At 37.7% G+C, this 24429-nt stretch overlaps 1 protein-coding gene across 5 annotated transcripts in view; it reads right to left on the bottom strand.

The window, feature by feature from the left end:
* Nucleotides 1–5855: 5855 nt before the first annotated feature.
* Nucleotides 5856–24429, bottom strand: part of LOC113111213 (plasma membrane calcium-transporting ATPase 2-like) — a 78951-nt gene continuing 60377 nt past the window's right edge. For 2 of the 5 annotated variants that reach the window (XM_026275778.1, XM_026275776.1), the window contains exons 12-21: nucleotides 22543–22722; nucleotides 22375–22462; nucleotides 22109–22215; nucleotides 21071–21262; nucleotides 20255–20468; nucleotides 18861–19072; nucleotides 17954–18061; nucleotides 16457–16639; nucleotides 13728–13929; nucleotides 7301–7434 (exon numbers count right to left, since the gene is read on the bottom strand). In XM_026275778.1, the coding sequence (XP_026131563.1) occupies nucleotides 7430–7434; nucleotides 13728–13929; nucleotides 16457–16639; nucleotides 17954–18061; nucleotides 18861–19072; nucleotides 20255–20468; nucleotides 21071–21262; nucleotides 22109–22215; nucleotides 22375–22462; nucleotides 22543–22722 (1491 nt within the window). In that variant the 3' untranslated portion in view covers nucleotides 7301–7429. Of the gene's footprint in view, nucleotides 7435–13727; nucleotides 13930–16456; nucleotides 16640–17953; nucleotides 18062–18860; nucleotides 19073–20254; nucleotides 20469–21070; nucleotides 21263–22108; nucleotides 22216–22374; nucleotides 22463–22542; nucleotides 22723–24429 lie in introns of all 5 variants that reach the window. The other 3 variants (XM_026275775.1, XM_026275777.1, XM_026275780.1) reach the window with 2 other exon arrangements.

Genomic DNA, 24429 nt, shown 5'->3' with positions numbered 1-24429 from the left:
TAATTGTCTGTAAAGTTGCTTTGTAACGATTTGTATTGTAAAAAGCGCTATACAAATAAACTTTAATTGAACTGAACCATCCTCAGAAATGCATTTGGAAAAGTGCTTTATTTTTTAAATTTAATTAAAAAAGCACACTTTCTTATATTCTAGATTCATTGCACTTAAACTGAAATATTCCAGGAGTTATTTTTTTTTAATTATGATGGTTATGGCTTATGACCAGTTTACAGAAATTTAAATTCAGTATCTCAAAATTAGAATGTTTTCTCAAAGATAAAAAACAAACAAACAAAAAAAAAAAAACCCAGAAATGTTCAAGATCTCCAAAGCAGGTTTAATTATACCCTTAATACTTGGATGCTTTGAGAGCGGCCTTTAGCTCCTCTGTATGGTTTGTCAGATGTTACCCATCTTCCTCTTTACAATACCCCATAGATTCTCTGAGAGGATCAGGTCAGACATGTTGGCTAGCCAATCAATCACAGTAATATCATGGTTGTTTCCTGACATCTTCACAAGGTTTTGGTCATCACTGTGGCTTGTGCACCTTTTCCTACCACACCTTTTCCTTCCAGTCAACTTTCTATGAATATATTTTGATACAGCACTCTGTGAACAGTCAGCCCTTTCAAGTAATGACCTTCCGTGGCTTAACCTCCTTGTGGAGGGTGTTGATGATTGTCTTCTGGACAACGGTCAAACCAGCAGCCTTTCCCATAATTGTGGTTGCATGTTCTAAACTAGCCCCAGAGGTACCCAGTATTTATTCTCAAATTTATTCAAACTAATCAAGCTCAAAATGGAATATTCCAATTTTGAGATACAGAATTTCTCATCTGCCTAAGCTGTCAGTCGTTACCATCAGAATTTAAACAACAACAAAAAAAAAACAATAACTCCTAAATAAAGACCTTTTCATTGATTTATATATATTTTTTTTTGAGATGCACCTGTAAACACAAAGTCTACTGGTCATCTTTGTTTAGATTTTTGATTATATATATATATATATATATATATATATATATATATATATATATATATATACACACACACACACACACACATTTTCTGATGAATTATATATGTATTAAGCAGTGTGGGGAAGGTTAGGATCTCAGTTAATAAAAAAAATAAAAAGCATATGCATAAATGTTATTTAATAATTATGTGTCCTAATGTGTCATAAACTTCTGAAATATTGGCGTCTCATATTTTAAAGCGGTCAGTGCAATTTGGGAAATAAATCAGTCAACATTTTAAAAGTAAACGCAAATTGTTTTTAAGATGGCCATTCCCTTTACTATTATTATTATCATTATTATAAATACTACCACTACATCATACATTTAGGCTACACACAGGCCTACAATAGTTTCCTGTGCGCATTGTGAGGAAGTCAGACAAAACACTCTATATATATCACATCATGGCACCTTTGCTTAGCTTTCTTCCTTTAACAAACTTAATCTTACCTAAAGAAAAAAAGAAAATCCCAAGAAACCAAGACATGAGCCTCATTGTATTTCAAATTCTAATGGCTTTATTTATATATAGAGATTTGTATATATGTATATATAGTTTATGTAATAACTTTGACTTCAATTGCTTGATTATCTTTTTTTTTTCATTTTTGTTCTGTTAGATTTTAACGACAGGACATAAAGAACAAGGCATTCCACATGATAATATATTACAAAAAATAAAGAAAACTTGAATGTGTGCACATTACACACATACATTACATAGATAATACACTTGCGTTAGTATAAATAATGAAATATGGGCATGACTGAGTTCACTTCGACAAAAGAAAGCAAGCGCACAGAGAGAGAAACAGAGAGAGGAAGAGAGAGAGAGAGCATTGTTATGACAGCTAAGAGGATAAATAATTCATCATATTTTAATCCAATGAATCTGTTGCATAGTTCGAAGCAAGCAGGATTGACATTTCAGCATGATAATGATTCTCACAAAAGCTAAATGAAAGAAGGGCTCAAAAAAATCTGGATCTTTTTTCGCCAATTAAAACACACACTGACTGAAGACACCGTTCGTGACTGTCAGATCAAGAATCAAGACCGAGTCCTCTAGCACACACATGCGTACACTTTGTTGTCTAGATCCAAAACACACATTCAACTATTTACTCCAAATGTGCATCGACAATAAATGAAATGGCAATTCAGCTGTTTATGGTAATGCTTCCAATAAGATTGACACAGCTGGGTCGACTTTACATGAATTTAGCATGGATCAAAATGAGCTCAACTCACACTTTGACAATTGAAAACAAACCAACTAAGTGTACTCTACTTTCCAACAAGAACATTTTGAGTCAACTTCTCCTAATTAGACACAGATTCGGTAACAGTGTATCCCTATACTGTCACCTTATAGCCCTTAAAACTACATCACATTAGATGAGCACATATTCTCTAGCATCTTAAAGAGACTGTAAACACATACATGACATTGGGACACATTGGGCTTTTTAGATTCACCAGTTGACATTTTCAATTCAATTATGCAAATTAAATGCAAAACATATTCACTTTCATGTTGGAAACAATTAAGGCCTCCACACTTTCCCAAAACCCATGATCAAAGACACAGTTTTCTCATTTTTAATCAATTACTCAAGACTAAATCAATTAGACACAGTGGTGCAGGTTGTCCATGTGGTCCATTGGCACTTCAGTGATCCTAGAGATGTAAAAAATAATTACAAAACACCACATCTCTGTAAAGTGACTGTAAACAGATTTTTCCCAACATTTTATCCCTCACCAAGCAAAGCCCTTGTCCTTCAAATAGATCTTGTTCAGTAAAAGTAACAGAGAAACCTAGTTTGAATAGCTTAAGTCATTAATGACATGATCATGCAGTGGAATGGTGAAAATGAAAGGTTGAACCCGGCCCTTACTTTAACTTGAGCAATGCATTTTTATAACACCATCTAGCACATTTACACATGAAAACAATGGGATTTAGTGCAGTGGAATGGACACATTCTATGTGAACGGCCTTTTAGTATGAAGAACCTTTTGTGGAACGGAATGATTCCATGGATGTTATGGAACCATAGATGCCAATAACCTAATTTTAAGAGTGCATTTCACATGCATTATTAAAAAAAAGACAACACATTCATTGGCTAATGGAAATAACTAAACCTAACTTGTATGTGTTTATTAAACAATGCTCTCTATCTCTCTCTCAAAGCCCTCAAACAGAGGAAAAGAGTATGAATTAAGAGAGTAAAGGGAATCAGTGCATTTCAGGAAAGTGAGATGGGAACTAAGTACGACTGTTGCCTACCTTGAAAACGCAAGTCCTTCAGCTTTACCACACTAGCGTCTTTCATCTTTGATGGGTCATGCATGGATGAGAGGGAGCTGTCTGGATGGAGTCGGTAACCCACACAATAAGGTGATGGAACATCAAAGCTCGTACCACTCTGCAATTAAGTAGTTCAATCGACAGCCACTGCTTATGGCTATAAAAGTAACGAAACAAAGCCAGATCGAATCGTAACTGGTAAAAAGACCAGATTGTTCAAGCCCATACTCCGGCAGTCATTCCCCAATTCCTACGCCCTAGTAATTAGGAAATTTAATGGAGTAGTACTCTCTCGTGATGCCTAGACAACAAACGAGATGCTTTTATCTCGGTACAGAACGTTCTTCTCTGAAACAGCATCGAGTCAGTGTGTGTTTCCTTCGCAGAGTCTGCTGATGTGTAAGTGTGCATGCGTGCGCGTGTTTGTGTGTCACATTCATTCTGGAAACAAGTAAACATTTGGGGACGCCTCATTCCATATGTAATCATGCAGAACATTGAACACATATATTGAACAATTACATTTTTTTTTCCAATGCAGTTTTTTCCCCCCCAAGTACAGCATGGTTTAAGCTACACAGGACACTAAAAATACCAATCGCACCAGGTTGTACATATTGCTTTGAACCACCAATTTGTTTATAAGTAATGCATGCCACATTAATGATATTATGTTTATACAAAAATAACACCTGTATATATTAAGGTGTTTCATATGAATTACAGAAATCAGATGTTCTATTGACTGCTTTCCCTGCAGCCAAATACAATTTTCATTTCACTCAACATCAGATGTAAATGGACTAAATATATGCAAAATAAGTGGTTATAACTTAATGTTATATTCCAGTTTTAAAACAATCTTTTATTTACAGCTGTGGTGTATCATTTCCTCCTGTCCCTAACCAAGCAAACAAGAATTGTCAGACAACTTCAGTAGAGTAGTAATGCGTTAAAATTCAAAAGTTTTTGCACGACAACTTGAAGCGATTCTCAGTTTACACAATGCGAAAAGAGAGATAAACATGTGCACTAACAGAAATTGTTCTAAAGAGGTATTAAAGGGAACCAGAAAGGAAAATAGAAGACAATGGCTTTGATCGTTTCCCCCTTTTTTCTGCATCCATTCTGATCAAGTAATGAAAAAAGATTTAAGTGAGTGGGGCATATTTTAGATACTCATGGGAAAGAAATATCCAAATATGGATTAAATCCAGTTCTAAGTTATTCCAAATGAACAAGAACAAAGACATAAGTCTGTACAAAGCAACACTTTGGCAGAATTTATATAAAGCTCTAACTGGAAACCGTTTCGACTGCTTCCACAAAGTCAAATACATTTGTACTTTCATGTAACAAACAGTACGTATTCTTCATTTATATCCAGAGCCGCGTATGACAAAAATGTTTTGCAAAAAGACAAATCAAAGTTAAATGATGACAACACAGAGAATACGTACTGTAATAATCTCTTTTTCCCATTGCCGACACTTTGCCACTTTAATGGGTGATACAGAAGTCTCACAGAAAATAAATTATGCTTTATCAGTCTAAAAGAACACAGGAGTTAAGTTCGAAAACCTCAAAACCTGTAATTAACATTTCCCACTATAGTCCAACAGATTCTAATTAGGTGGCAAATCATAATTTTTACACGCATCTATCTGAGGCTGCAGGTTTGGAGTACGCTATTCGGGATAAGGCCATTAAATGCTCACTCTTCTGTTGACAACTAAACTAGACCCCTTGACTTTACAGTAAGCTTTTATATATATATATATATATATATATATATATATATATATATATATATATATATATATATATATATATATATATATATATATATATATAATCTGTATACACTGCAATATGTACTCAACTGCTTATTTTGCTAATTTGTCATGTCACCCAACTCTCTGGCCTATACACCTATATTTATATATTTTCCTAAAATATTAAAAAGTACTTAATATAAAAATACAGAATAATTGTAAAAAAAGGAACAAAACATTGAGTTTTATATGAAATTCATGCATGCTTCCCCACAATAACATACCATGTTCCACTTAAGCGAAATAGCAAAACTTGCCAGTAGGGGGAAGTGCAGCATCAGCCGACTGCTGTGGAACCTTTCCGTAAACATTAAAGTGGTCCATCTAGATTTTTTTTTTTTTTTTTGTCTGTAGGCAGTGACTCTCTGTGTATTTTTCGAATTTGGTTGGAAATACAAAATAAACTGCAAAAACAATGGGATATAAAAGAACAATCTATAAAATATGGCTCTGAGCAAGTAGAAAAAGGTGTAATTTGAGGAATCCATCAAACCTAGATTGGTATGAGCGGAAGGTCGTTCTATGGCAGTAGTATGTTTTGGCTAATAAAAAGCACATGTTGTTGAGGCCGCACTCTTATGAAAACTGTCCAATCTAGTTTGTCATCCAGGTTTCAACAGAGCTCACAGGGTCCAACAGAGGCCCTTGCTGCATGCTAATGTGTATTAAAGTGTATTCTTTCTCTTTTTTTTTTTTATAGCAAAAGCATGCTTACTACGTGCAGTATCCTTACTCTCACAGGCTAAGTTCAGGGATGGGATTTTGGAGCTCTACCAGTGATGTCTGAGTAACTTGGAGCTTATGTGGAGCACAGCCTGATGGTAGATAACAAGAAGAACACCTAACTGCAGAGCTGAGGTGAGAAAAAGACTGGATTTGAAAGTACACACATACAGAATCACCTCTAATGCATTTTTTTTCTTCTAAAGAGGATACAAGAAAAAAGAAAATCCTATTCATTAGTTGTTATATCCCATAAAGGTTAGTAATACAATTCCCATTCCCATACAATCAGACACAGATGAACCTAAAGACAGATACATGCACACTATGATGAGGTGCTGTACCTTCAATTAAGTACTTGGTCAATTAGTTGAGCATTCGTTTTGAGGCAAATGAGCATTAACAAGAGACTAGAGATGCCCATTGGGTGTGATTTCAATGAGATGCTGTGTAGGATGACCCTCCCTGCCCCCTTAAGAGCCAATCAGGTATTCTTAACTCAGCTATACATTAAGTTTATTATAGGCTTTTATTCTGCTAATGTTTACTATAGCAGCCTTACATCTGTACATATAAAGTGACAGAACACCCAAAATGAGCCTAAAAGCATCGTATTAACAACGTCTGCACACATAACATGAATGTAGTGTCTGAACCACTTAAAACGTCCATTAGAGCATAATATTTTAAAAACTAAAACATGGGTAGCTTCACTGCCATGTTTTTCAAACCATCTTAAAACAGAGTAAATTAAGAGAGAGAAAAAAGAGATAGAAATGTATTCAAATAGCAACTGAGTGCATGATTATAATTGGCTGTATCGTAAAAAAAAAAAAAAAGTACTATGTAACTGAGAGTCCTGGGACAAATAACAAAAATTATTACAGCATTACACAAGACCAGAGATGTGACAATATAAAAATGAGAGAACTGTAGAAGAGAGAAAAATGCCAGTGACAGGCTGAAAGAGGGCGTTTGCCGCAGCGTCGCCCTCTAGTGTGTAAGTTAGGCCATGCGTCACATGGGCTGCAGCACAGCCGCATGTACTTACAGAGCACTGCTGCTGCTGCCAACACAGTACAAGTCGTGAGGGGCAGAGGGGTGGGGAGGGTGGGATTAAGGAGGAGAGGAGAAAGGGATTGTGGTTGCCCCATCGGCCGCTGTAGGTGCTGCTGTCTCTCAGATGTGCATCAGCAGGGCTCCACCGGAGGAGTGGTGCACAGGTTTTAAAAACAGAACAAATAAAAAAACAAAAAATGATATTGGGGCAGGAGGCTCGATGGGAGGTTCACACGGAGAATTCATTGCTGTGAAGAGAGTGGCCCGGGGGTTCACCGCCACCTCCTTTTCTGGAAGAGGAGGGGAGCTGATCAATCTCTACACAGCCCTCGTCTATCGTGGGGATGCGGGCTTCTTCCTCGGAGAGGGGTACAAACTCAGGGTGGGACATGAAGTTATGGATGGAGCTTCTTGATTCTGGCTTCTCTAGGCCCTCGTATAGGGAGCTACGGAATGCGTTCACCACCTTAATCTGCAGCGAGTAGTTGGGAGACAGAAAGAGAAGAAAGAATTAGTGGGATCGTATTGGCACAGGGTCCGCTTCAGAGCGGGATGCACTGGATCTAGAGGGGTACAAATCGGTGGTTGATTTCATTTTCACAATAGCACTCAAGCTCTTTATGAGATCTCAAACAAACAAATAAAAACCAACAAAACAATAGCACATACAGTTGAATAGAGAAACGGGGATAAAATGAATACAAACCACGACTGTGATGCAATTTTCTATTTGGGGCAAGTGAATGAGGAAATCAGGCATAAGTGGGACACATCCATATCAATCACAAGCTTCGAAATGGTACAAACAAAATGACCACAATCACAGAACCACTGCAAGATGAGACGGACATGCAACCAATGTTTGTTCAATAAGCTATTTAGGAGCCAGAAAATGGCAGACGTTCAGCATCGTATCTAGGTTTATGAAAACCTGCCAGTAGGGGTGGGCGAACGCTACACTGGTAGAAATGGTCAACTGCAGAAATAGAGTATTGTGTAAAATGCTGCCGCAGGGATAAAAAATAAATGTGCCAAATCACATTACATTCAGGACAGAAAGAAGGGAAGTTACCGTTGCTTACTCAAGATTTCCTACAAATGTTTGTCTTAAACCATGGCAAGAAACAATATTGTGTAAATTACTACAGTGAATAATAAACAACATCTAGATTAACTATTTAGAACCAGCAAGTGACACCAGAAAGGACGCTACACTTCATCCAAAATGTCAAACTGGGTTTATAAGAAGTTTACTTCAGAACCGCTTTTAGTTGATTTTTGTTTGAATTAATAAAAGCAATGCGAAGGAGACTTCAAATAGATTTTTAATTTATTAATTACTTAAAGGGTAATTACTTAGTAGCTCAAATCACCTAAAAGTAGAGGTCGACAGATGTATCGGTTTTGCTGATTAATCGGCACCGATAGTTGATTGCTGGAACAATCATTTATCTGCAAAAATCCGTGCCGAGATTTCCGGGTTTCGTCTGTTGCTGGAGTGGCTGAGAAGGGTCCGTTTTCATTGTACTGTGCGAGAATGGCCTCCAGTGGTTGAAATCATTCACAATTTTCTGTTAAATTAGATTATATTCACCCGAATCATTGTTAATGTACATAATTGTACATTAAGCATTTTCATCAAAATGTTTGTCTTTCTGTGGCTCTAATAAAGTCTGTATGCTTCATTTATAGAGCTATAATATAGATTGCTCTTTCTGTTTGCTCTGTTTTTTTTTAAACACTGAATTTCAAACTTATCTATGCCTCATTGTTCATTCTTGAAGTAAACTTGTGTTCGTTTGGTGAATAAATAAACTTTAGACCACTTTTTAGTTTTTAGTTTTAGACCACTGCTCGAGTTGAACGCGATGCATCTGGAGTGTGTGTGTGATACCGGTAAGTTCTCCTAGACTCAGCGTTGCTCTTTTATTTTGATAATCATTAAGTGTTCAAGGATAGAACCAGTTAAAGTGTGACTGTGCATTCATGTGTCTCTTTAGTGGTTACACATAAAATAACTCATTTTGGGTAAATCTAATAGGTGATCTTTGGTTATTATTAAATTAATCTATTAATATTTTAAATTTAAAATAAAAAGAGCAAAATACTGTTTGATATAATATTCAGTTTCATTGTAATGGAGGCTATAGGTCTACATATTTCCCTGAACTACATTTCTGACGCTATTTATACGTTTAAATGAAAACGAAAGGAGGCACTTATGTTTTTTGTTCAAGTTTAGATTGTTATGGTTTTCGAATGATAAATAGAACCAATGTTTCTATAAGAGTAAAAAAATGTATCATACAGCGACGATGATTTTGTACTCCATTGTTGTTTCAGATTTCTGCCTCCGCTTGCTACGTCATAAATCATGTCACCACCAGAGTAATCTACTGATTGGTTAACGCGGCGCAGATTTTCACCAAAGTAAAAAAAAAATCAATTAATTACGCACGTCAAAACGACCAAAACGCTCAATTTGCACTGCGTCATTCGTACTGCCTCATTCACGTGAATCGTGCCACAGGATGCCTATTTGCATCTTTGCATTGACTTAGCATGTAAATCACTCGCACTTAACGCTTCATTAGCGTCTGGTGTGAACTAAGATTTGGAGAGACACAGAGGAGAGGAACTGTTGAATAAAGTCGTTATTTTTGTTTTGTGTACAAAAAGTATTCTCGTCACCTCAAAGTTACGGTTGAATCACTGATGTCAGATAGACTATTCTGGTGATGCTTTTCATCCTTTCCTGGACCTTAACACTGTTATTCATTTGGCAGTCTATGGGACAGTTTCAAACCTCCCGGGTTTTCATCCAAAATATCTTAAATTGTGTCCCAAAGACAAATGGAGCTTTTACGGGTTTGGAACGACATGGGTTTAACTGAATAATGACAAAATTTTCATTTTTGGGATTGGATATACCTTCAAGTCTGTTGTTTTATATTTATATTTTTATGGTGCTTCTTAGTTTCATTTTTTGCTTTGACACCCACCACTACCAGTAGGTGTTCTGCTTTTGTAAAAGAGAGAGGTAAGACCAGTGAACGGGTGAAATCAAAAGGGCACAGAGAAGATGCTGGCAAATAAGTGAAACAAACACGCATGGACATGTATAATAAAAGCGTAATTCCGATTCCTGGTTTTAATGCTTCATAAAATGAGTATGATGCTTCTAAATGTCTACAGACTTAATAGGCAGACCAATAGAGAGGATGCCAGAGAACTTTTGAGAGATGCTGCTTTACATGCAGGAATGCAAACAGAACAGTTATTCAGGTCATTGTGCATGCATAAGAGGGATCCTTGCTCCGCACTGTGCAGTCAAGTTACCATTACCTTTGGTTGAGGATGCCATTTATATTTATATTAATTTTGTGGGAATCAACATTTACTTTTTTTTTTTCTTTTTTTTTTTTACTAAACAGTAAAATTGAAGTTATTTCCCCCCAAAATATTAATTATTATGATTACAAGTAGACAGAGCATTAAAATGCATAGCCTGTGCATTCTGGGTCTCTCAGAGACTCTCTGCGCTGTGTGGTAAAACGTCAGAAACTAATCTTGCTCTATTGCAATTTTTATGCCTTCAACCTTGAGAACAACCATAAAGACAGATGTGAATTGGAGTAACTTGTTTTGCGAGTGTCTGGAGGATTTCCCCCTTGGTAACAAACAAGTCTGAAGAACCCTCTGCCCTGCCAGCTCAGCCAATCAGCAATGGCTTGGTCGGTTCAATCCGTTTATTTCTCAAGTTTACATTCTAGAACCATGCAGCTATGTCGGCCATGTTACTAAATTCCATCTGGCTGTGAAAAATGCAGGAACAGCAGGCTGAAGTAATTTGTGAAGCATCTACTCTCTCCTCATAAATTCTCACAGACTTGTCTTGAATCACTAATTTGGATGAATTAAAAGATGACTAGACCTAAAATGATATTCATATGGTAAAAAACTAAGTGCTCACTTGTATGGTGTCAATAATAATTAATTACAGCTATAAACGTGAATCTTGAGGATTCATTCCTCAGAAAAGTAACATTTATTTCTGGTGTAGCGAATGCACATGAGCCCTATACCCTTCCTTGTGTTCCCCATAGTGAGTAGGGGTCATAATGATTCTCTTTCCTATAGAATTCCTATGGAATTTGCCATCTTTTCCAGCTCAATTTCTCTCGTTTTAACAACAGGCTTCTCCCTCTTTTCACAACTGCTTTCACACACTCACTCACACTCTTCTCTGTCTTTCCCCATTCTCACACTCATGCTTCCAGCCCCCTCATCACGTCTTCTGCTCTGAAACGTTATACTCTGTCTCCATCTCTCTTCATTGATATTCTAGAAGGAACTATGAGTCATGGGCTGTTTTTTCCAGCTTTCCTTATTTAGGTTGCATCAATAGTGCTTTTTGCATTACACATCTGAAAGTGTGTTCACGCTCAAGGCAGATAAAGGGTCAGAAGGTTCATTTCACCATAGATGGGAGCAATCCAAATATACAGAGAGCTGGTAGGAAATTAAAGGTTCAGTTGGGTTCAATCATTTTTAAAATAACCATGTGAAATTGGACAGATGCATTTCAGCTATATCCTGCCAAGCAGTGCATTAAAATGTTAACTGGGTTTTCTACAGAACCATGATGTGTTCAGAGGGGTTTTTAGTGTCAATATGCAGTAGCTAGGACGTTGGTAGGTGGTAGACTCAAATCAGATTATATGAGAATTGCAAAATATGTAATTAAATAGTAGTAGTATTGCTTGCACAGAGTATGGTTATAATACTAGCCACAACTGGGAGTTACTGTAAATTTTCAATACATTTGAAAACAGAATTATTATATTAGCTACTGTTACAATTAAAAATAAAACTATTAAAAATGGTTTTAATTGAAATGAAAAACAAAAAATGCATTTAAGATAGTATATGAATGCTATCTTGAATAGGTTTAAAAACCTATGATTGCTAACAGCCTTTTTAAAGGGTCCTCAATTGCTCACTTTTATTTGCAACAATCCTATATGCGGCATCCCCTTCAATGGTCTCGTCCAGAGACAGGCAGAGAGTCAGAACGGAAGGGTTGTAAAGTGACTGAAGTACAATGCATGGGAGTGGAAAAAACAGGAAGGACAGTGAATGGCCTGCATCTGTCTTTCTGTCGGCCGGTTCATCAAACAGTGTACGTGCCGTGCAGGTCAAAAACATAAAAGGTTGTACAGAGATGCATCAAAATTGTGGAAACACCAAGCAGTTCTTCCCACGCATAGACTTTACCTCGGCAGGCCGCCCAAGTATATTTGGTAACACGTTTTTGCTTTCCGTTACTTTTATCCTCTTATACTTTTTTTTTTACCTATTCGCGATGATGAAACCATCCTGCATGTTGCATCTAAAAAAGGCATAAAAAGACCCGCAGAGACGCGGTGGATGTCTCGCACACAAACACCCGGTGCGTTAGTGTGATCATGTTTGTTCCACATTGCATTTTTAAAAGCATTTAGGCACATGCAGAAAAATGAATGAATGGACCTCTATGGACCCCTGCTTAATGTATGTGGTAATTACATTTTTACTGTATTTCCTTCAGATTTTTCTCTAACCAGCAGATGGCAGAATTCTGCCCTAACACCTAGATCAATATCTCAAAACAACCTATTTTAATCAATGCGTGTTTTCAGGAAAAAAAAATATATTTCAAATGCATGCTAATGGTGTAGTTGACAAATTTTAAAGTGGATAAAAATACTTCATACCCCCCTAAACACAGCATGATCTGTATCAAAATTTCAATAAATAAAAATATTGTTAAAAGTCACACATTATTTTTTGTTTGTCACATGTAGTAGACCATTTTTGTGCCATGGGTAATAGGAGGATTTTCACCCGGCTACCACCTCAAATATATTTTAAACCTGTGGGAAGCAATGCAAGGTCATCAAAAAGAAATGACTGTCCAGAGTAGAACACAGTGTGCTTTGGCATGTAACCCACTCTGTTCTAGAATAGGGATAGGCTCATTGAGTAACTGGATGCCTGCACTAAAACCAGTTTTCAGGCTTCGACTGATCATATGTTCAGATCTAACGCTTCATTCCAACTAGGTGTGACATGTCAAGTTTCAGGTCTCAACTAATTCTTCAAATAAATCACTGACAGCTAAATGTTGTGCAAAGTGACAAAATTGTGACCAATGCATATTTGATGTACTGTATAAAGTACGCCTATTTAGATCTGCACTGCACAAAATAAATTATAGAAAAGTGTGCACATCCATCCCAAATGAATGAATGTGGCCAAATGTGTTGATATTTCACCGTCTGTGGCATTGCACAGCAAAACGCATCAGAATTGTAACTAGCATTCATCAAAATATCTTGATGCGTGCCATTGTTGATATTCGCAACCTTAACATGGAAGATGCTTTTTATTGGAATATAAAAATTGGTTTAATAAAATATTTTTATTGGTTTTACCCTTAATTGTGTAAGGGGTAGTTAGGACACAGTGCTCACTTTTTCAGGCATTGGAAGAAATGCAAAGTTAATGAGAAAGAGAAATAATGAGCAGAAGGAGCTTTAAGATGGGAGATTGTGAGGACAGACTCAAAAAATATATGAAAACGAGGAAGAGAGATAGGAAAAGCAGTCTAAAAAAAGGGTGGTTACTGATTTACTGCAGGATAACAGGCAGGTCATGAAAGCATTCAGCATTGCCATCATGCATCAGCACTGCTAGCTTGCCGGTGTGTTATGTGGCACTCACTGCCTGTAGTAGAAGAGGAAGCAGGGGCGGGCGGCCCAGCAGCCGCAGCAGAGTTGGCGGACAGGGAGGAAGAGGAAATCCCTACATGGGTGGGGCTAGAAACAGTTTTTGCGTCGTTGTGCTGGCTAACCACGGAGGGCTGGCGACGCAGGGCCCCAGGCACCGCCGTTTGGCCCGTCTGGAATGTATAAACCACGTCCATCTGCAAAGAACAGGGAGAGGACGAGGGGAGGGGGGGAACAGAGGAAGAAAAAGAAACAGAGAAGGACAGAGACCAAGGGGCCAAAAGGATTGGTTAGAGCAGATCAATTTGTTATTTGAAAGAGAAAGAGAGAACATCCATTAATCCCACAAATAAAAAGTTTGGTTAGTACTGAGCAAGTCTGGCAGGAGAAGGGCTGGCACAGGAAGATAAAAAGGAAAGTTTTATGTGGAAAACTATTTTTTTTTCCAGGAGAAAGGAAATGCTGTGAAGATGTCAGTGAAAAGAAAGGGAGCACAAAGGCTTTATGTAGTACTGATGAGTCTGAATCGTTCGTGTGCCAATTATTTCTTTCTTTGTGTACCACTAACCATGCATGACAGATATAAAATAGAAATCCATGAGGATTTTAAAAGTGGGGTGGTGGGACATTGGGCAAGGGGGAGAGATAAAAAGCTAATTAGTTGAGTAGTGTTTTTGCGGTCAGTTCAACAGCTCGTGATCAGGAATAAGAGCGAAGGGGAGGGAGGAGGGAAAGAGGAGGAGGATGAGAAGACTGTTCGGCCTCTTTTTCATCTGGGCTTGGAGGGAAGTCTGGCAGAATTAGCAGGGACGGTGATCTGAAACCACAGGGGGTCCGAACGTATCCAGGGCACATACACATTAAAACTCTCCCTCCTCTTCACACATTACTGCCCAATTAACTTACTTAGAAGACAAAAGAAGATTATGCAATGAAAATGAAAGTACGCCATTTCATCCAGGCTAATATGGGAATATTAGAATAGTTTAGAATCATTTAAAATAAAATGTAATGGGTAATGTAATTGGGTAAAAAAAAGTACTTGTCTAGTAAAAATCTATGTTAAAACACACAAATTTTTTAAATAATTTATTTAAAAGTTTAATGTTAAACATAAAACTTAAACTAATAAATAAAAATAATGTTTTCATAAGGAGATTTGAAAAAATATTTTTAAAAATCATAAATTATATTTTTACCTTGTTTTTAATTACTGATATGCTATAAGTGACTCCAAACTATTACATAATGCACTACTAAAAAGATAAATTAAAATAGATGTTTTGTCTTATCTTCAAAACAGCTTTTGCAACAAGTTAAAAGGCGATTAGATAAAGGGATAACCAAATGTTTTCAACATCACTTTGTAGGCTGTTCATTTCACTTCAGATACTTCAGATTTTTCATTAACACATCAACGTATTGATCTTTTACTCTAAAATATTGATTGCTAAAACCCAAATGATATGAAAGCAGTAACAAAGAATTGAGAAAGAATGAGAACAAAACAGAAAAGGGTTTAAGATGATCCCATATGGCAACATGAATTCCCCGTGGCTTGGCGCATTGCTGAAAGGCAAATTACACATTTCTTAACGATACAAAATGACAACAAAAACTAAAACGCATGTGTTGTTTTCAGAGGTGACAGGAAGCAAATCTACAGGAATAAATCAGGGCTTGTGGAATACACTGATGGTGGGTGGTTTACTATAGTGTTCGCTATAGATCCTCTCCGAAAGATCGCCCACCAACACAGACACTCCTGGAGGATCCAGATAAATACATCTGTGAACCCTCTCACTGAATCCACTCATTGTTTGTGAGCTGCAACACTGTCATGTATGAAGGCAATGGAAAGTGAAAGGAGGTCCTCCCACACGGCCTCCTTCTACAGAGCTTAAAAAAAAAAAATCTGTTCCCAGTCGTTTCTTCTGTTGAAAGCAAGCTAATTTTGCTGTACAGTCCCTAGTTATCTCTAGGCAGGTTGTACATATAGTCAGAGAGACATGGGTTGCCCCACTGGCATTTCAAGAGAGTCATCTCCAGGGCACATACTGCCTTTCAACCTGGGAGACCTAAGCAGCTCACAAGTCTTTGTTTAGTCTTAAGGGAGATGCTTTTCCACAAATGAACCCATGGAGATGCTTGAAGGCCACTAGGGTGATGTCTACACAAAAACAGCCACCGGCTATCTAGAATGTTCACTAATAATGCCACTTTCAGCTACGCACATGCTGTTTGGAGCTGTAAATATGTATTTGTTGCTAAAAACCAATTAAAAGCAAACCAATTAAATACTACAAAGGATTGCATGCATCAGAAAATTCTGATGATAATAGATTGAATATATTACCCCCACAGATCATATTCTTTTATCGAAGATAATTTAATGTAAGTTTTTCAAATCTATTACTGTATACATATTTGATTAAATATTACAAAAGGAATAAAAATATACAAATATAATTACTATTTTAAATTGAGGATCTGCTTGATATTTTTCTTTCTTTAACAAATTCTGATACCATTTAAAGCAATGAAACAAAGTAGCAAAGCAACTGTTAAACAAATTGACAATGAATCAAAACAGATCAAATTGACCATACAATGGCAGAGTTGTGTATAGGTCATTGCTGTTGTATTCAAGTCATTTCTACTCTCTCCTGGCACACCTGCTGGAAGAGGCAGGAAGGAAGAAGGAAGAAGTAAAGAGTGGCTTGCCTGAGTCTGGATGCGGTTGAGACCTCTGAACCATAGGATCTGTCCCCTGCGCATCTCCATCTCAGCAAGGTCAATTGCATCCGCACCTTCGGTTAGCTGCTCCTGGGCAATGTCCTCTTTGGGGATGCCATGGCCAGCCTCTTTCAGGAACTTGAGGTGGTGTGTGGGGATGGCAGAGATGAACTGGAGAATGAAAAGAGAGGGGGGAAATGGGGTCAAGTGATGGCAACGGTAGCTCATCAAATAGTCATTAGCACAGCGGTTGTGATTGTGGATGGCTTTCCGAGAACAGGATGCTGAGAATGTGGTAAATTAATGCAAAGATTTTATGAATCATTATGGCATTTGACCGCAAGTTCTTTGTGTTAAAAAGCAAAAAGTCCCTTTAGTGAATTTACATTTTGAGTATAAACTACACATAATATAGAGCTTGCTTGATTAAACGCCAAAATTTCTCCCAATTCTGGGATTAAACTATTTATATAAGACATTAATATACTACTGTTCAATATTTTAGTGTCATTTGTGGATATTATACTTTTATTTAAGCAAGGATTCATGAAACTGATGAAGTGACAGTAAAAACATACATTGTTACAAAAGATTTCTATTTCAAATTTCAATACACTGAGCCTACACACTAGAAAGGGAATGAATAAATAAAGATAATATATATATATATATATATATATAAATTGTAATTTAACCTCTTTAATTATTAAAGCTACAGTTTCAAAGGGACCTCCCAACATAAATACACACACATGCCATTATCAACCACCCATGGTAGTTATTTCTGCACATCGACTGAGACGACTTAATATGGAGTGGATAGAATGCACACTGTTCCTCCTCCACGTTTAAGTTCCCAGCATCTGGTTTGTGAGGCTGCACGTGTGTACACGCACAAACAAATGCTCACATGCACAAACACCAGCTGAGAAACCCAGTAGGAAATGGCTTATGTGTGATGCAGCTGCCAGGAGCAGCAGACGGCTTGCAGCTCTAAAGGCTTTATCCGTACTTGATAACTTCCCCAGCCTTTTGATGACCCTAACATGCTGCGTCAGTCCTGCATACATAGTTTTAAATGTATCATAAGCATAGATGTATAGAGGCAGAGGACCGACCTTGTGCTGATTATAAAGCTCACAGCTGTCCGTCCTTTTTCTGAGCTGAACTTTGAGATGGTGGCAACTGCTCTCTGGAATTGTGTCTGCCAGCCTCCCTCGTCCCCTCCCACAGGTTTGAAATCATACATAGCTTCACCTCCCCCTCCCCTACCCTCCCAGTGGGATTGAAGAGAGAACTAAAGATGTTCCACATCACCCACGCATGTGCAATCTGCAGTGATGTTTTCTTTATTTCCCCACTTCGAAGCTTGTAGATCCCGCACTTTCTCACTTTGTCATTTGTAAATGCGCTCATCTAACTAAATTGTTGTTTTGAGGTACTGATTAGTGATGAACAAAAACATTCTGTAAGGATTTGCCTTACCTGGCCCCAGAGCAGCTCACCAACTCCTACGAAGATACACCAGAGCCACTGATCGATAGTGAGGGCCGTGCAAGAGAACGGCTTCCCTCCGAACTGCACGATGACTATCTGTAAAAAGGTGTATTCCATTAGTCCTGCTATACTGCAAAGAAAGCCACAAGAGACTTGAGATACAGCAATTTCAACATGGTTGAGGGGTGTTGTTTGGGTTACTTTAAAACAGTGTAGCTGTAGTGAAAATAGCTGCAACAAATGGCTTTGGGTGGATTAGACTTAGTACAGTAGCAACAGCAGCCTGATAAATGATTGGCAATTTAAGGAATTTAAAGGTCATTAGAGGAGTTAACATAAAATTAACATTGATTGAAAAGTATCTTGCTTTAAATACATCAGTGGCTGGTTGCATAAACTACCCAGACTAGCATAACAAGTTAGTTATAATGGTTTCCATTGTCTATGTCAGTTACGTAAAAATGGATTGTTCTAATTTGAACACAAAAAGAAAGATTGATTTTCAGACAATTATCAGTTCAGTTATGCAACCTTACACTATAAAGCATCAAATGTCTGTATCTTGAGGGTGACAAACAGCAACTTTACATAACCATTTGTTGGGGATTTTTTAAAAACTTTTTTATAAAAAGGCTTCATTCCAGCTTTGTAGCCTATTTGTGGAAAAGTGTCTATCCTTATCCAAGCAGAAACTTAGCACATTAATAAACTATTCAGTCGACATCCAGTGACATAATTTCACATACAAACATTTTCTTTTCACAGCTTTTGAACAAGCCAAAACTTATCCCATTTTATAAAAATCATAGTGTCATGTATTCCATAAAGACATTGTGACAGATGACAATTTTATGTAATGTATATTTGCTACATTTAATTTGATTTAATTTTATACCTGCAGAGCAAAGGTTCCCAGAACAACGCTGCAGAAAATGGGGTTCCTGTAAATTCCCTCAAACACGTTCCTTTCTCCGTGGATCTTGCGGGCATTAATCTCATTGAAAAGCTGCATCATTACGAAGACGTTGAAGATTATGGTGTAGTGTTCAGATGGCGGGGAGTGCAGAGGAGCATTGCGGCCACTATCAATATTGAACAACTTCTCACCTTTGGGCAGAGAAAAATGGTGTCCGTAAAGGTATCATGTGAAAGTTTAATATCTATTTCAAAATGTAATAGTATTGCATGTAAGGAGAAACACTGATCTCAATAAATACAAGCTTAACTACAAGTTTAATGTCCACTAAGACAGAGTATTCAAACTCTGCTGAATGGGGTCTTCTGTACAGCTGTTCCTTATCCCAACTTACCCAACTTTTTTTAAACCGTTGTACAACATGGGAACATGGTTCTTCACTTTTATATGCTTTAGGTAGTCTCTGATGTGATCTATTGCACTGCAGGGAGCAAAGACTAGGATTTACAGATATTTGGCCTAAAACTGTCAAGTTTTCTCTGTGAAAATTTGAGTTGGGATGGAGACCTTTAACTATTAAAATAGGGGGAAAAAAAATCAGAAAGCAAGGCAGTGAGTTTTTAGCTTTAATTATGGCATGGACAACATTTAACATCAGAGCCTACGGAGTTGCAATAATGGTCTAAAATTTTTACTTCTAGATTCACAAAAACTCAAATGTATATTTTATTAAAATAGTATATATATCAATTTTGCAAATAAGCATTGTATAAAAGTCATGTCAAGAGAGACAAACCCTCAGATCCATTTGAGATGAGACGAGGTTTTTGAAGGTTTTCTCTAAAATATCCAATACTGACAATTCATGGTAAAACCTTCGGGTGCTTGAGGTAAATTCTAATGCTTTGAATATTGCAAATATAAATACTAGTTGCTAAGCAACCATACATCCTATACACAAAATGCAATCAGCCACAGTCCCTTCCCACATGCAAAGTTTGATGGGTTTTCACTATAGTTTAAAGTGCCATAAAATCAAATAATAATAATTATTATTGAACCAAATTCATTTGGACTTCATCATGAAGGGGGGACTTGTGGCCTAGTGGTTAGAGAGTTTGAAAAGGTTGTGGGTTCGAGTCTCGGGCCGCCAATACCCTTGAGCAAGGCACCGAACCTCCAACTGCTCCCCGGGCGCTGCAGCATAAATGGCTGCCCACTGCTCCGGGTGTGTGTTCACGGTGTGTGTGTTCACTGCCTTGTGTGTGCACTTTGGATGGATTAAATGCAGAGCACAAATTCTGAGAATGGGTCACAAAACCTGGCTGTATGTCACGTTAATGTTTTTATTTATGAATTCAGAATCCTCTTACCAGCAAAGAGTAGAGTAAATGTGATAATAAGTTGGTAAACCGCATGACCCAAGATGTTCTTCATCATAGTCCTGGAAATGAGTGGTTTGTCTCGTCCATAAGGTCTCCTCAGCAGGAGCGCTTCTGTTGGGGGTTCTGTTGCCAGAGCCAGAGATGCCAGTGTGTCCATTATCAGATTTACCCACAACATCTGAACAGCTTTAAGTGGAGAGTCCTGCAGACAAAACAAACTGAAGTGAGACTCCACAGAAAGATTACTACAGTATTGTCATAGTTAATGTAGTTAGCCAGGGACACAACAAGTCTAGCCGGCCCCATATTATCCAAAAGCCTGGCACCAGCACTAAATGGCCTCAGAATGTTTCTGTAAATACACAATAAAATACTTGGCTTGTAGAGTTCTGTTATTATGGCACATGAACTCTCCCACAACGCCATGCTTAACCACCAAATACTCTTGTGTTTATACTCTTGAAACCCAGCTATTTATTTTTGTCTTCTGTAGTGGTAATTTCTCCAAAGACTACTTATGCTGAAGTCTGAATATTTAACTTAGAGGACACCATATTCAAAGTATTTTTATTTTTTTAACCTGTAGCATCTTGCCTGAATTTTGAATTTGATAAATTACTGGATGTGCTCTACATAGGACCAAACCAGAATGTGAAATAGCAAAACTGTCAAAATGTGAACATTTTTATTAAATATCCTCCCCTCAGGATTCATACTTCTTATTTCAAAACACTAAACAATTATAATACAACATAAACCTACATGCCGAGTCCCAGGAAGTTAAGTCAAATGATGTAAATTTACCTGTGTGATGCATGCTCCAGTGAAAGCAACAATCACGGCCACTACATTGACAGTCAACTGAAACTGCAGAAACTTGGAGATACTGTCGTAGACATTACGCCCCCACATCACAGCTTTGACAATACTGGTGAAGTTGTCATCAGTAAGAATGATGTCAGAGGCCTCCTTTGCAACATCTGTACCTGCAATACCCTGTAAGACAAAGAAAGCAACTTCATAAATATCAGAGCAGTCCACATCATGAATAACTTCAGATGCAGGTTCATTCTTGAGAGTGGAATGGTTCTTGTTAAAATGAAAGTTGACAGAGAGAAAAACTAAATAATATTAACTGGGCCTTTTCTTGGCTTAGGATTTGTTTTGTATGAAGACATTTAAGCTGAATTAATTTTCAGAGAAATGACCAAAGTGGCAGTTGTGTGGGTGTAAACAGAACAGTAAATTGATGACCCAAATTAAACCATATTTTTTGACAGCTTCATGGTGTCTATCTCTGTAATAATTTACTATGCCAGCCCTCATCCTGACCTAATGTCCTTCAGTCGGCAGTTAGCACAGATGCACCACCAACTGCTTTTGAAACAGAAACTCTTAGACTTATACGATATACAATTCACTACATATAAAATGCATTTATAAAAGCACATTAATTATATCCTTGCTTGAGTTGTGGAGCAACAAGCAGAGGTCAACCACTTATCAGCTAGTGCAGCAAGATGCGATGATGCCCTGAGGCATTCTGGCTCAGTGCAGGGCAAGAGATACTGGGCAGGGATTAGCTCGCAACCTCTGTGGATAAAGCAATTTATGCTACAGTATATCACAGGCTGCCAAAACCTCATCGAACGAGCCAGACACTCATCCAGCAACTGTCTCTCGCAATAAAAAGACAAAACAGTCATTTTAATAGCAAAACCAAGTGGTCTAAAACACTAAAAAAAAATATATATATGCACAATATGCTTGGATAAAACCAGTATTTGGAAGAAAAACATCAGTGGTATGATAATGGGGAGGGGGGAGGGGGGCATGATTTACCATAGCAAAGCCAACATCTGCTTTTTTAAGGGCAGGCCCATCATTAGTGCCATCTCCAGTCACAGCCACCACCTGTCTTGTCTCTCCAACGGTGCTATCAATGATGCCTAAAAGACAACAACTCAAGAACTAACCAAAAGATTTTTGACATAGGCCTCATAACAATGTTAGAAGACACCAGCTCCCCTCCAGTGGGGTTTCAAACACTTTGTTTATCAGTGGAAGAGCAGACTAGAAGCTAACCCAACCATTGGTAAAGATCTTACCTTTAACCAGAGTGTGTTTGTCTGTTGGGGAGGAACGAGCCAGAACACGCAATTTGGGCCAGACCTTGTCCAGACGCTCTTGTTCAACCTAAAGATAAAGGCAACGCTGAAATAAGCACATTCCATGTTGACTTCAGACATCTGCAGAAAAGCTCTGTAGCTCTTTACCTCTCCTCTGTCATTGCGAATCTGCTGGTTGAAGTCTTTGCCCTCCAGGCAGATAAAGTCCTCTCCAGGCAGCAGGATTCCACATTTGGTGGCAATGGCACGGGCTGTGTTGATGTTGTCTCCGGTGACCATACGGACAGTGATGCCTGCTCGCTGACATTTAGAAATAGCATCAGGAACCTACACATGGGAAAAACAGAAGGACCATTATTTGGCTTCATAAAAAGCATGTTGAGCAGCCTAACAGCCACTACCAAATCCATATCCAACTATGGTGCTGAATCTTGATATGTTTTTCACTTCATCTTAACTTGGTGAAAAAAAAAAAAAAATGCATGACTAGTGTAGTCTGATTCACGAACAATCGATTTTGATCGAATTCTTGTAGTGTATAGTTTAATGCTCACCAGGAGCAGTTGTTTATTAAATTATTTAAAAAGCAAGACAAATTTCTTCCTCCGTGTCATTGCTGGCCTCAGATCAGTGAGAGATGAGGACATTACAATCGCTCTTGGTGTGGCATCCTGTCAGCTCGTGGTGTGTGTTAAGCGGTAAGGGGTACCGAGATGACCTAACACATGAAGGGGCTGGATCCAGAGGTTTTGTGTGTGTATGCTGGAGTCCTATGCAATTATCCACACTCAGTCTTGCAAATACCCATAATTAGAATGAATAAGCTCATTTATTTATAGATAATTAAAAACCTCCCAGTGTTTCCATGGACAGAGACACTCCACAAGTGATGCATGCAAAAAAACAGTAGTATGTGTATTAAGACTTGACTCTTGCCTTGCCTGTGACAACAGAAATAAACTTACTCTACAGATGGCTCTGATCATAAGTGCAAGAATCATTTTCAGTAGGACAAAAAGATTCAAGCCCATCTTATTACTCACACATGGCTCCACGACTTCATTTCAAAGCTGTAAATGGTCTAGTGCCACTATCATGCCATAACATAATATTGCCCTAGTCATCAACTCAAACCATAAGACTTAGGCTTTTTTATCAGATCAAAGTGAGGTTATTGTTAGAGAAGCAACTATGAAAGTCAGAAAGACTATTTAAGACTGGGTTAAAAACAGAGTCTCTGACTGTATTGTAAATGGAAAGAGGATGACAACTGATTCAGCAAGCAGCAATATTTCAACACACCAATTAATTTCCATTAACATTTCCAGGACTTTTTCAGTTGGTTTTTGATTACTCAATAAGATCTTTAAAATATAATCTAATATAAAATCACAAAAATCAGTTTCTACAGTATGAAATCTTTATGGTCAAAGCAACTGGAAAGACATTTCCTTGACCTTTTTAAGTTTTTCATGGTAAATTCCCTAAAAATCCCAGCTTAAAATTTACCAGATATTCTTTTTATTCCCCTAGATCCACTCATAATGATTCTTAAACGAATTATAAACAGAAAAAAACATATATACATATATATACACACACACACACACACACACACACACACACACACACACACACACATATATATATACACACACGGGATGGCTTTAATCACACTGTAGAAGGGAACAGAGATAAAATTAATCTTACCACTCAAAAAAGCCTGCATGAATCATTTTGAACCTAAAGATCAGTTATGCTTTCAATTATATAATTAAATACGCCACCTGATTTGAGGGAAACTGACGTCAATTCTGTACTGATCCAACATCATAATCAAAAACAGCACAATCACCTGTCATGTACTTATTTTACCACCTTTAGTGGATTTAGGTCAGTTTGTCCTTTCACCAATGAAGCTATTCCAGTCCACCCTTTCACAAAGTGCTTGACACTCTGCAAATAATCCATCATCATCACATGATAATCACGGTCAATACAATTTCATTACACGAAATGCGGCAGGTTGCCCCA

Source organism: Carassius auratus, chromosome 11, assembly GCF_003368295.1.
Source record: "Carassius auratus strain Wakin chromosome 11, ASM336829v1, whole genome shotgun sequence".
Taxonomy (NCBI): domain Eukaryota; kingdom Metazoa; phylum Chordata; class Actinopteri; order Cypriniformes; family Cyprinidae; genus Carassius; species Carassius auratus.
Note: the sequence above shows the minus strand (reverse complement) of the source record. Positions and strands in the feature narration are given on the sequence as shown.